This window comes from Synchiropus splendidus, chromosome 8, assembly GCF_027744825.2.
Source record: "Synchiropus splendidus isolate RoL2022-P1 chromosome 8, RoL_Sspl_1.0, whole genome shotgun sequence".
Taxonomy (NCBI): domain Eukaryota; kingdom Metazoa; phylum Chordata; class Actinopteri; order Syngnathiformes; family Callionymidae; genus Synchiropus; species Synchiropus splendidus.
Genome location: NC_071341.1, coordinates 17,275,849 through 17,290,030, shown reverse-complemented (window position 1 = coordinate 17,290,030; position 14,182 = coordinate 17,275,849). Strand labels below are relative to the sequence as shown.

General features: G+C 44.8%; 1 protein-coding gene across 1 annotated transcript in view; it reads left to right on the top strand.

The window, feature by feature from the left end:
• The window catches only part of gbe1b (glucan (1,4-alpha-), branching enzyme 1b), a 90,345-nt gene extending 80,088 nt beyond the window's left edge, over positions 1–10,257 (top strand). Inside the window, exons 15-16 of the mRNA XM_053872167.1 lie at positions 1,330–1,447; positions 9,043–10,257. Of these exons, the coding sequence (XP_053728142.1) occupies positions 1,330–1,447; positions 9,043–9,105 (181 nt within the window). The 3' untranslated portion in view covers positions 9,106–10,257. The remainder of the gene's footprint in view (positions 1–1,329; positions 1,448–9,042) is intronic.
• The last annotated feature ends 3,925 nt before the right edge of the window (positions 10,258–14,182 follow it).

Genomic DNA, 14,182 nt, shown 5'->3' with positions numbered 1-14,182 from the left:
AATCTCACTATGAAATGAGCTGCTTGATTACTAGCTTAGGATAGTTTACGGTTTATCTTAACTCAGTGTAGTGTAGTTTAATATGATGCAGTATGTGTAGCTTAATAATAGTTGCTATTATGCTAGCTACGTAGTACAGTGTAGAGCTGTGTTAAGTGTTGGACACGCAGGCCAAATAATAACTTTCAAATACAGCTGATTTTCTGTCCGCTAAACTAGCTGACCCAATGTAGCATCTATTGAAAACCGAGCAAAACAACACTGACGTGTCCTGTCGGTTGATTTTTCAGACCAGCGTTTGTGACTTAGCACAAGAATGCTAATAAATGCAAATAGGAATCTGTCATTGAAATTCCAAAAGCAATTCCTTTTTCCTCAAACACGCTGAGTGTTGTTTCGTCAATAACGTACAGCAGCACGGAGTGGAGGAGGAGGAGGAAGATGAGGAGTAGATCTTCCTCTCCGGCTGAGACAATACGTGGAGAGACGCTTCCTTTTAATCATGAGTATCAAAGCAGACACGCCGGCAGCAAACGCTGGGTTTCTGCAGCTCCGGGGCAGCGTGAGGCGCCGTTTGAGGATCACACTCCAACTGTAGAGCCTCGCCTACGGGGAGATAATGCGATTATTCAGCCGGCCAATTAGGAGCCACTTTCCTTGTGTCGCCGAGATGAGGAGGAAATAAAATCACCGCACAGATGTCACTAATGTTGCGTACGCACATCACAGTGTTTGTGTCTACTGATGTGGCTTACTCGATTAAAGGAAGGAGCGCTGGGGCGTCAGAAGTGTTCTCCCACTTTCTAGACCTGATGAGCGAATAATAGATTCACACAACATACCAGTAAAAAAAAATATCAAAACAAGGGAAAGTCAAAAAGAAGTTCCTGCTAATCGTGAGGAAAAGCGTGAAACACATTTTGGCAGTGTTGATGGGGTCACCAGTTTCCAGGAGGGATTGTGGCCCATGATAAATCCAACATCATTGTTGGGCCTGGGTTTGTGGAAATATAGAGTAACTGGGCAGTGGAGACCTGCAGCAGGGTTTTGGTTTTCACTGTGTGTCCAGAGTCTCCACACTTCTACAGCAGAGTTTGTGGTCTTCCAGGAAGACAGGTGCTTCAAAGGACAGAAGATGTATCATTTCAGAGATCAGAACAGGAGTAGGACCTCATGGTCTTTCATGAATCAAAGGATCTTTATTCCAGAATGGGGTGGGTTCTCTGTGGCTCTGAGCTCATGGAGTCACAGTCCAGGTGAAAGTGAGTTACGTACCGTAACTGTCACGTTTGCTGTCTGGAATTCCACCTTGACCTCCGTGCTCATCAGATACAAGATCAAGCTGGACTCGGACGCTGCTCAGTACGGCGGTCACGGCCGTTTGGACCACAACACCGAGTTCTTCACTGAGCCCCAGCCCTTCAACGGCCGCTCCAACTCCATGCAGGTAGGACTTTTTTCCCTCCACTTTTGCCTCATCAAAGCTCCTCTGCGGTGGAGCTCCAGCGTGCGCTGAATCTGAAGGACGCTCCAAAACAGCGGTCCGCTGTCATTAGCGGGACTTCAGGCTCCGAACCACTTTGGTGACGGGCAGAACCGCTGTGCATACTAATTCCAGCGCCGTCCTGAGTGCGTTCAAAATGGCTAAATGGAGGCAGTTCTCCAAAATGTCACTGTGCATATTTGATGCTGGAGTGTGCTGTCGCCGATGCTTCTGTCCCACAATGCATTGCAGACATGGCAGTAGAGTACGTGCTCCTGGCTGCATTAGAAGGAGTCACTTTGCTCCCACTCTCACGCTGCCTACGGTGGAGAGCTTACATGTGCTCCCAAGACATTCTCTTCAGCAGGGAGCCCTCCAGTGGAGGCGCATGTCAACATATGTGTTCACATGAGTTTCATTTTGACTTGTTTACTTTTTAATTTCCATCTTTGATTACAGTGCAAGAGTGTATGTCAAACCATAATAAAACAAATGACACATGTTTTAAAAATATAAATGAAAATAAATAAAATATGATGATTATGGGTTAACAAAAAATATTGGTTCTATAGTTAAAGGGTTAAGGCAGTAAAATGGAAATATCGATTTTGACTCAAGAGTCAAAGCCTGGATTAAGATTCAAAACTTGAAAATTCCAATTGTTTTTTTTTTTTTGTGTCATTATCCATGGCGAACTGAAGGAAGTATGAATGTTTGAATGTTCTTATGAGTCCAGAATAAATCATGCGACGTAGACGTTTAGAAATAACCCGGAAACCCAGCCTCCTGTGAAGCCAGTGACATTGCGGTCTTACATGACATTGCAGCATAATAGGAGCCAGAAAAGCATAAAGTGTCCCGTTTAAGCTCCTGCAGTGTCGAAAAATAAGGAAGTATGTTTCTGAGAAAGAGCCGCTGTGTTCCCATCATGCCCCCCGATTCCTTCAAGTCCTTGAAGTACAAAAGACAAGCCGCTCGAGTATCATGGCACGTTTGTTTGTAATGCATTTTTATGTCATGATTAATCACGGTCGCAGCAATAAGCTGTTTATGATTAAGGTCAGCGACGCGTTGAGAAGGAGCGGCAGCGACATGCAGCTCCAGGATTGGCCGTCATAAATCTCACGGTAATGAATCCAATTAAAGCGCAAGGACAGAGGCGGCGGCGGCGGCGGCGGTGGCGCCATCCTGATCCCAGTCCACGGTGAAATCATAAATATCTCTGGACTGTTCGCAGGAGCAGCAACAACTCGCTACCTGATGAGGTGTTTGTTTATCTGAACTCCAGTTGAACCTCCTCGGATCAATAGCGCGACTGTTTGTGCCTTTAATGGATGGAGGGCATTGCTGTCTATTAAGAGCCAGGCGTTGAGCTTAAATGCATCAAAATTGTGTCGTGTCTGGTAAAGTTCACGACGCCATTAAGGGGCATCGGATCAGCGTTATTTCATCTGCTGTTTACAGTGATGAGTCAGCGCTTTCTGCCTTTTACTGGAAGTACCTTTTATTTTATTGGGTCTTTGCTGAGAGGGGGCGCTAAGGCCGCCTGGGTGGTGACTGCAGAATGATGGCCTGCGTGTGGAAGAGTGGGGAGGACCTGATGTGTGACTGGAAACTTCAGGGTTTGGGGTCAGTCTGGGGGGGTGTCCAAGTGGTCTGCAGACTGGCTGTCAAGGTCTACGTCATTCGCCGCGCGTTACATTCTAACACAAACTAAATTCGCTTTTTGTTTTTTCTACGTAGAGTTTGACTGGTTTATTGATGCCAACGCTACATTTGAGGAGCCAAACTTGCCGCTGCAATGTCCCTTTGAAACAAACTCTTCTATGTCCTCTCCCATTAGTACAAGAAACACTTGCATTTTGTCCATGTTTTCATGTTCACAGTTTGATTTTAGCCATTTTCGGTAGTGCTTGCAAACAACAATGGCTGCCGTCGCAACTCAGATTCTGCTCGCTCTGTCCCGTCTAAAATAGCGGCGGCGTGGGCGTGTCACAGTATACTTTTCTGACTCCTTTGGCGCCCTCTAGAAAGGGGTGCCAAAAAGTGGTACAGGTCGAGTGAGTTATTCTGAACCCTTTCGGCGTTGGAAATGGCAAAGTAAGGGCATCCGACCTGGACTGCTCGATAGAAACACGGCTTGATCCTCCTGTGTTAAGATAGCTTGGCGTTCTGAGCCCACCACTGCTTCATGTCCTCCATGTGTCAAGGTGGAATCTTTCACCTCGTAACACATATGAATGGGCAGAACGTGCGACCTAAAGTCAAGCCCAGACTTCTGTATCTCCTTCTAAGGGAACATTGAGATGTTCCCACGTCATGTCTTGGGTCTACTCCTGGACCTCCTCATGTAGAGGAGCAGTTGTTTTACTCGGAGTGTCACCTGAATTGTATCTCATGTCCCGGTCAGTCGTGGATCGCCCCACCTCTCCCCCGTGCTGGAATGAACCCCAAGTCCCCCGGTGCCCATTTTGCCCTGCCAAATCTGAAACCTTGCTTACTCTGAATTTGCATTTCTGACCCTCCTCTCGGCTCCAGCTTTGCTGAGGTGTAAACACTTGTCCTCGTGACCTCACCTATTCCAACAAGCAGAGCCCGGCGTCTCTGTGGGAGGCTTGGATGTAAGCCCCGCATCAGCAGTGATTTACCTGACAACTCTAACTTTACAAAGTCTGTGCAAACTTCCCCCCGTTTTCTTTAATGGTCGTCAGCTCCTCTGTTTTCTTCGAAGCAAGAGGTGATAAACCTTCTCCCCGTCACTCGTCATAATTGGGCGACACCCGCGGAGTCCGGATTGTCCCGGTGGGTGCAGAAGACAATCGAAAGCACCACCTAACTGCCCAAAACTGCATTCACAAATCTGGCTGTGCTCTGTTTTCATGTGATATTACCTCAGCCCTGTTAGTCACGTATCTCCCTGTGCATCGTAAAAAAGCAATAAAGGGGAAAATGCTCGAAGACGGAAGAATATAAAAGGACAGTTGAGGGAGTTCGATGTGACAGAGATGGAAAAATCAAATCTTAGTTTGGGTGAAAACATGACTTTAATGTGGATTTGTCTGTAGCACCTGCAAGAAGCTTCAACTATAAATTTGCCTTTTTTCATTATGAATTCTGCAGAATAAGTGGGACCTTGGAACACAGCGCTGGAGCGGTGGTTACTGGGATGCATGAGGAGTTGAGCTTGAAGGAGCAGTGGTGCTCTATTGATCAATGCACAGGAGTTGGTATAGCTTAGCAGGTCGCTATTGATAACGGACCTGCAGGGGTGCAGGAGGCACAATGTGGATTTTGGGATAGAGAGAAGGTGTTCTTCTAAGGCGTCTGCAATCTCGGGCAGCGATGAGACCGTCTGTAATGTAAAGTGGCCTAATCCCATTTCTCACCCTTAGCACCGGTTTCTGAGAGCCCTCCACTATGAAGTGCCTTAGACGATGAAGTGACGTCACGCTTTGCTTATGTCACGCTTGAAGACAATGTTACTGTCATTGGTTGCTGTGGTGTGTTTATATATCAAGTGTTGGAGACATTTTTGGAAATGCCAGCTCCAGCGTTTTTGCAACCTCTTGCATCGGCGCATTTCACTTGGTTTGGTGAAACAATGGATAAGAAATGTGCGCAGCCGAAACCGTGTTTGCCGCTATTTTGCGGTGATACATCTGTTAGAGTTATGTAGACGATAACGTTAGCCTGAATGCTAGCCGACTGTTATTTGTTCAGAAGAAATAACAACATACTCATTAATGTTGTGTTGTTCATTTTGTCAGACATGGTCGACTCTTTAGGTCACTAACATGTGATACAAGGAGAAAGTCAACAAACGGAAGAGTCGCCCGGGTTACTAAAATGTCCCTGTTGTCCGGTCCCCCATTGTTTTTAAGTCATGTTATTCAATTCATACTCTGGTATCCTGGGACTCTTTCCGCACTTAAGCCTCCCACTTGGTTTGAAATCAGCTCTGGAGCTCCCTCGATTTGAAGGGATCATTTCATGTGGAGAACGATGAGTGCTCTCGGTTTTAGGCATATTGGGACACGCTACACTTATACGTCAAAGCTGAGTGTTAGGGCCAAAAACTAGTGTTCAGGTGAGAATTTTGACAGGCCCTTAGTGTGGAGGATGGAGCGCTATAATAATGGAGGACATTACTGGCTCTTTGTGTGCTGGGTGCCCGTAGTGTAGTCCTTATAGTTGAGCATGTAAATACTATTGTTGTAGTGGGGACCGAGGCCAAGTCAAGACAGAGACTTTGAGGCCCTGAAATTGAACTGAGTACATAAGCACAAGTCCTTTACTTGGACTGCAAAAGAAATAGTCGTCATTTTTTTCAAACTATATCAAGTTTGGTCTCTCTCTTGGTCTCACCCTGTTCATTGGTTGTGGTCTAGATTCGGTCTCGGGTTACGGTAGGTGGTCTAGAATCACGTTTGGACTCTTGGAACACGTTGATCAGCAGGTAACGCCAGGAACAGCTGTTGTTCTGAACCTCAAACCTTTGCAAACTGAAGCAGTTTATTGTTGTACTATTACTGACTTGTTCATACATTCACCCATGAGTCATGAATCTTTTTTTCCAACTGACTCTGTGGCTCTGCAGTGGAACGACAACTCTGTGTTTGTTTTGAAGCGTTTTGGCACAAGTATCCCCAAGGTGGCAGAATATAGTTCAGCTTCCAGACCTGGAGCTTGCCTGCATTTATTCGGCCCTCGTCCATAACTACAAAAGATACTTTTGGAACTTCATATTTTTCATCATTCATTGCTTTTCAGATTCCAAATACAACTCATTTATTTTTTTCTTTTTCAGTTTGAAAGCATTTTTGTCCCTCAATTACCCTCAAATACTCAAACCCACAGAGTTCTTACCAAGATATCCAGCATTCAACAAGAACTTCCAATATTTGAGAAACTATAAATTCACTGCCAGTCAACATTAAACAATGTGAACATAATTCAATAAACTGTCTTGGTGTAATTACACTTTTCCTATATCACACTACTGAAGTAACAAGATTTTTTTTTTCGTCAGTCCTTCTGTCGTGTGGCCCCTCACGCTCGCCACGGTGCACAATGCCGACCCTAAAGGAATTCGACCGCCAACCCCTGATCTGGAGAATCAGTTCTAATTCTCTGTGATTCACTGTGAGCAAAATACAAACAAATGGATATAGTTAGCAGGAAGTGTCTGCTTGAGTTGTTGAGTTGGTGTTGCGTAGTTACACCGGAGGTCCCTGCTGCACCAAAGCTCCTTCACCAGACTGATGTTTGTTGCACCAACGGTAAGGTGAAGGTGTTCAACCCTTGTTCACCGGCTGCCGGAGCGAGCCGTGCCTGCAGCCGCCGCTCCTGCCAGCAGCGGAGGTCATCGGAGGATGTGCGCCTCATGAATCCTTCATCAGCGTATTTGATCACATCACCGGCGGAGCTCTGATCCCAGGGCGAGAAGCAGAAGAAGTCAGGAGAAGTCAGGAGAAGGACATCGGGAAGGTGCTTAGACGGTCACGTGGCTCTCAGAGTGGTCGGGCACGCGGGTAAAAATGTGGTGTGAGCAGGTGTGAGGACTCGTCTGGCACGCCTCTCGTCTCACTGTGGCTGTTTAACAAGTCACCGGGGTCTGAGACAATGCGGCGTCTCTGCCTCTGAGGGGCAGTGTTGCCAAAGAGACCCTAGGTTTGAAGGAGCGGGTGAACTTCCGTCACTGTTTTGGATTTCCACCCTTTTGTTGGTGAAGATCCGCTTGTACTTTGCCATGGCTCGTTTTGCTTTACAAAGTGGCCAGAACATTATGACCGCTACAGTGAACGCACAGGTTCCTTTTGTAGCTTTCTCAAGCCAGACTGTGATGGAAGATGGTGGTATAGAACCGGAATGTTGTTGGGAATTTGCTGACTTCCTTGTCTAAGCCTGGGCAGGTGATGAAGGGGGTCTGGGCTTCATGATGGTGGCGTCAGACTAGAGACGCTTGGGTGATGGGCTTGAGTTTCCCGACCACATTATCCGTGTTGTTGTGGAAGAAAATGTGACATTAGTGGTGACAGTTTAGGCTGTGAGCCCCTCAAGGGCTGGAGGAGGTTTCATGGATACTGAGGTCTCTGTACTTGAGCTGCTGACATCTGACTCGTACACGAAAGCAGGCGGATAGTAAAGTATCATGAGTCTAATCCAGCGTCCGGTCTGGCTGGTCCACTCACGTGGGGCGACAGGTGGTCGTAATGTTTCAGCCGGCCCGTGTTTGGATTCACGTCTGAAGAATCTTGCTGATAGTGGTTTTCTCTCCTGGAGCTCCAGAGACGGAGCGAGCGCCAGACTGTCTCTGCGTTTCTCTCCAGCTGATGCAACACAGATGATGAAACACAGTAATTGCGTTGATCAGGGAATTGCAGATTTTTCTTTTTTCTCCCTTCGACTCCAGTTTGCTCGTTTGGGGAGCGACCGCTTGAATCCACAAGATTTTAATGTTTTGCACGATGTGAATGTGAGAACGCCCCTCCGACTCACGTTCTCCTGAATCCCTCACAGAACTGGATCATCATGTGCGAAACCACGGTTTCTGATCTCATGGTTTTTCACAAAGGTTCAGTTACTCCTCTTTTTTGCAGCCAACTTTATATTGGTTCACGTTTTTCTTTTTTCTTTTTTTTTTACTGACCTGCTCTCAACTTTTCGATTTTTTTTTCCATTTTTTTATTTGACACCGTCGTTTTTCTGATTTGGTCTTTTAAAAAAAAAAAAAAAAAAAAGATTAATCTACATTCAGGCATTTTCATAGCCTTTTTTTTCATTTTTTTTGCAGATTTTTCCTCACATCAGAATTGTAAAACTTCTTTTGATGCCAGGATTTTGTTTCTGTCTTCCAACTGTCTGTTTTTAAAGTCCTTCCTTTCATTCTTTATTTTCATTATTCTGAGATCACTTGAGTGATAGCAGTCTTTTTAGCAGTTTTTAGTATTTCCCCCCCAAATCTTTTGTTTACTGATTTTTGTGTGGTACCTATTGTGGAGCTTATTTCTTTGGATATGCATTTGTTATTTGGTGTTGAATTGAAGACTGTTTTGTCTATGTTCTTTTTCTCTTTTGTTCCTCTTTTGTTTGTCTGAAAGTTACTGGGGCTTTTTTTCCACGGATGATTCCGATGTGTCCAAAAGTATCCAGTTGTTATTTTAGAATTAGTAATGCGCAGATGAAGCTTCATGAGCGTTTTCAGAGCAGTAGGTGGCGCTCTCAGATTGAAAATGTCAGATGTCATGGTGTGTTTATGTGTGTGTGTGTGTGTGTTTAAGCATATCTAGTGAGGACCAATTTTCATCCGTGGAGCCCTCATGCCTTTGTGGGGACCATGTGGCCGGACCCCACAAGGTTACGTCTCAATTTGAGGATAAAATCTTCAAAATAACTGGGTTTCAGTTTGGTTCAGAGTCCTGGTTAAGGTTTGGCAGAGACCTCACGTGTTCCCACAAGGATTGCACGTGTGTGTGTGTGTGTGTCAGTGAGGGTCTGGTGGGAAGTGTGAGCGATGCCAAGGTGGCGGCTGACGGACGCCTCTTCCTTCTCTCCCGCAGGTCTACATCCCCTGCAGGACGGCCATTGTTCTGGCCAACGAGGAGCTGGATTACTGTTATTAGAGGGCCGCCGTCTCCACGGCGACCGGGACTGGATTCACCCCGTCACCGGTGATAATGACCCCCTGATCCCCGCACGTCTACAGACCCTCCTCTCGCTCTGGTTGGTGTGTGATGGTGTCGGCGGGGTCACGTGACTGATGTGGGCGAGACAATACAAGCCAGTCATAGTTTTTCCAAAACACTCGAGTCCCGCGAGGTGATCAAACACAAGTGTCACATTCACCACGGTTCAACATTCTGGTTGCACATTTCCACCGCTGTAATTAACAAGCAAATAAAATCACAAAACATCAGGATTAAAATCGAAACCTTATCAAAATATATTCATCCTTTCTATGTCAACAAAATCTGTATAATGAATCCAAGCTATATGTTAGTTTAACTGCATCCTATGCGGTTGTTTGGTAGCAGTTTCCTGAGCAGTATTTTGTGATTTGTTCTTTTGAGTTTTAGCCTTTTGAAAAAAAAAAATTTTTTTTTTCTCAAATTTAGCTTCATTTTATGTTAATTATATTTGTGTTCAGTTAATTCTATTTTTTAATACATATCAATGTCCAGAATGTCATGTATTCATATTTTTATTATTTTATTTAGTTGGTCAACAGCGCCCCCTTGCCACATGATTTTTTTTTTTTACTGATTTGTGTTGAACTATTTTAATTATTTAACTTTTTTTTTAATTCCGCAGTCCCCTTTTTTCATTTGACTTTTAATGATGATGTTTCCGTCCATCGGAAATGTAAGTTTTAATGCTGTTTCTTCCATTTTCTCTTGAGCTCATCTGCAACAGGCTTCACCAGCGTTGCACTCAGACAGCTCAGTCCCAGTGTTGTGTCAGTATTTATCCCACGCTTGGACCCTAGATACAGTCACAGTATCAGTTCTAAACACCAGCACTTGCAGTGGAACGAAGGTCGCCTCCTGCTGCCGCACTATGAAGCGTGGTCGTCCACCATAATAGAAATAATCATTTGTGTGAAACTCAACTGTAGCATCCCACCAACACGCTGAAGCTGCCACGTCGATGGCTGTGGAGCCGGATTTGTCCTCGCGACCTTGTTGTGTTGAGAGAAGTGGTGCTCCATCTGCAAACATGGAGGCTGGATCTGTCCAAGTGTCGCCGCTCTGTCAATACATGAAAACCTTACAGCACTTCTCACGGTGTGTTTGTCTTTATGCGTCCAGTTCCCCCCCTCACCCAAACTGTAATTACATCCTCATTGCTTACGTCAACAGTAAAGCTGGTTTAGTGATAGTTTTGGCTGCAAAACAGCTGGTCATAATGTTGTGACTGAGCTGCTCTCTAAATTCAATATTTACCCTTGAACTGATGATGATGATGATGACTCCACCTGTTTGGCGTCAAGAAAAAGTTCCATTTATTTTACTTTATTGTACATTTATTGCCAGAAATATTTGTCCTTATTTTTATTGAAATTTTTATTTTGAATTATATTTTTCTAGCTGCCTTGAATCACATGAATTAATGATGATTAAACAACATTAATAAGAAGCACGGAACTAAAAATACCTAAAAATACATAAATACATTTTTAGTCCATTTAGTTGCATTATTATTATTGCAATTGGTGGCAAAAATATGATAATATATGGGCTATTGATGGGAAAAATTGACGACACAGGAGAGGTTTTCTTTTTTTAAGAATAAGTATTTAGAAAGAATATTAAATTATTATATACGCCAGTTGTTGTTGATGAATAATTAAATTCATAGTGGAAAAACAGCATTGAGAATGAGATGACATTTTTGCTGAAGCGTCATTTCTGCGAGTGAAGAGATGAAAAATCTAAACTCGGGAGCCAGATTCTCCTTCCACAGCTTCCACGTGAATTTCCATTTCATCACTTTGGTGTCGGTGCAGAACGACCTGGTTTCTTCTTACGACCCGACACTTGTGCGGGGGAGTCGGGGGTGGGGAGCATGAATTCCTCATCAGCGTCTTTGAACAAGTGTGTGTGATTCTCAGGAACACGCCGCTCCTGCAAGGACAGACCCCTGAGGAACGCCGCGCTCCCGCAACTCGAGTCTGCTGGTTCTGCTTTTAAGGCCCGACCTCCACTCGCGCTGCTTTCACAACTCGTGTTTTGGCGGCTGGACCCTCTGATCTGGGAACGTCACGGGACCCCAGGGTCAGGATCTGTCAGCAGGTTTCCCGCAACAGATCAGCGCTCTGTGCCTGAACTATATTGTTGTTGTTGTTGTGAAACAATGCGCCGCATGGCTGTTGCCATGGCGACGAGATGGAGGGGAAAAGACCTATCATGTCTGGGATAAATAGAACTATACATTTAATATAGGTATTTTAAAATACATTGAAGAATGACTCATGTCATTTGATGGTGAATATTTCGATATTTCAGTCAATTCCCTGTCAAGTCAACTTTCCTCCTCCACACTGACTGATTTAACCCCCCAAAATAAGACTCATTTTCCTCCATAAATGTGGCCGCAGTGAGGAAAACAATGGTCTCTCAAAGTCCCGCGGCTGTGTGGCGAACAGATGAAACCAAAAAGTCGTCATTCAAAACCAAAGCAGGACCACGTTCAGAGCTGACCTGCTGCATTTATGGGGAGACAGCACCATCTCGCGTCCTATCGCGGTCACTACCGCTGTGACGTCACACCCACCTCCGAGGACCGGCTGCCGCGGCTGTTGTCGACAGGTCAACTGTCACCAGCAGAGACCCCGGCGAGGTAAAGACTCGCTTCCTATGGTGGCTTCTCTGTTCTGTTGTGAGCCAGTTCGGTGTCGAATAGGAGAGAAGCGAAGTGACTGAAGCATTGCATTGACTTGTAATGTAAAGGTATTAACCCTTTAGTGCCATCCGTGCTGCCAAATGCTGCTTTAACTGCTACTTAACCCTCGTACATTTAAAAGTATTCCATCATGTATTTGCTTTTGCACTTCAAAACGACCCCTTTTGTGACAAGTTTTCAAGAAGTTAATTCGATCAAAAGTTAATTTAAAGAATTAAAAACAGCTGAGAAAAGATCACTGAAAGTATTGTCCTGGTTCACTTTCACTTTCCGGCGCTGAGGGCTGAGGGCAGCGATGAAACTGAGCATGGACATTTCTAATCCTGCGACCACAAACTGATTCAAGAGCTGTGTTAAACACACAATGTGCCGCTGGGCTTGTGTCTCCTGGACCGTTTTACTGATGCAAAACTCCAGACTCCCTAAAATGAGCAGCCATTTTTACTTCATCCTCCTCCCCAGGTAAAACTGCAGTAGTTTCCAAATACTGCTTGAGAACTTTAATAGTCACATGTCAGTGCATTTTTTGTTAGACTGATGAAGCCTCATTTTCCCAGTAGGGGGCGCTCTCGGTTTAGAAATGATTTGAGGTGCAAAAACTCATCATAGAGTTCCATCTAGTGGCCTCTGATGCTTCATGAAGCTTCACCAGCCCTGCGCTTCTCCTTCGCTTGATTCTTCAGATGCACTCTGATTTCCTCCCAGAGTCCAGAAACACACGGAGGTGAATTGATGACCCGTAAGTGAGAGTCTGACAGTTTATCTTGGAGTAGTCAGCGTTAATCCCAGGGCATAAATCATCATCTGAAGGAGGCGTTTATTTGGGCTGATATTGGACGCCGTGTCTGCCGGCAGCGCTCGTCCCTTTATCAGGACCTTCCAGGTTTCATGCCGATTATGTTGAGGGGCAACAACAGCCGGTCCGAGTCACAAGAAGGCGGTGAAGTCGTGGTCACTTCTTCTCTGACAAACTTTCTGGTCAGATTACAACTGATGTCTGCAATGTTTCTTTTGATCTGGAAACCAGAGAGTTTCTCCTCAGTCAGAGACACTGCTGAAGCTTCCATATCCAGAGACGGATTCTTCAGAAACTGCTAAATAAATAAATAAATAATAACAATAATAATAATAATAAATGAAGAACATTTGCGAATAAAGAAATAAAATATGAATTGTTGCAAAAAGTTTAAAAATGAATAACACATAAAATTTTGAAAGTTTGAAAAAGATAAACATAAAAAAAATGTATTTTTATAATAGAAAACACCTGAAATAAATTCAATAGAATATGAAGAAAAAATGTTGACAAATTGAGTACAGAACTAAAGGCTGAAAAAATTGCTGAATAAAATAAAAAATTAGGAAATATGACCCGCAAAAAGAAAAACTTGTCAAACTTGATCTGAAATTTGAGATCCGAACCTTGAGCTATCAGCCAAAGCAAATAAAAATGCTAAACTATAACAGTATAGAAGAAGTTGATTCATCCTAAGAAAAAAGTAAGGATGAAAATGCGATTTACACAGAAGACAGAAAAAAGATAAAAAGTATTTGATGGGTAAAAGTTGGTTTACCCCCAGAAAACGGTCACTGGACTTAAGGTTGTTGAAAAATAAAGTTTGAATGTCACAGGAAAATGAAAGCATATTTGACCCTGGTTGAGTCCAGAACTCGTGGTGCGTCGCCGTGACTCAGTTCCAGCGTGTTGTGTAGTGAGCGTGTCATAAACACTTCCTGTTTCTCGCCCGACGGTTCAGCAGTTCAAGGTGACGAGTGTTTGTCCCTCACAGACACAACAAGACCTCGTGTTGCGTAACGTGAGACACATGATGGTGGGGCTGGTCGACCTCTACGGTGCGACGGGCGTCCGTGTTACACAATGTGCACACGGCTATTATTGGCCGTGTGTTCATCTGCTCCGCCCCCAACACTGAAGTGAGTTGGATTTGTTTACCTTCACTCACGCCTCGGTCCTGTCGTCGCTCCACACAAGATTCCACGAGGTACACTTCAGTTCCAAATGAAACCAACTAGCTAGTTCCAGGAAGAGGCGAGGAAGGGCCCAGGTGAGGAGGGTCCAGGGTGGAGGAGCCTCTCTGATGTCAGATGTCTTCATCCTCATTTCTTCTTTCCATTTCAGTCAAATTCTTCCCGCGCTTTTTCACCCCTCTCCCATTCCCCAACACGTGTGATCTCCGTGGCGGTCAGTGTTGGGGTCACCACAACAAGGTCGGCCCCTCTCTTTACGACCCGCCTCACATGTTCACTTCAGCCCCGAGTCAGCACCAGGGCAGGTGG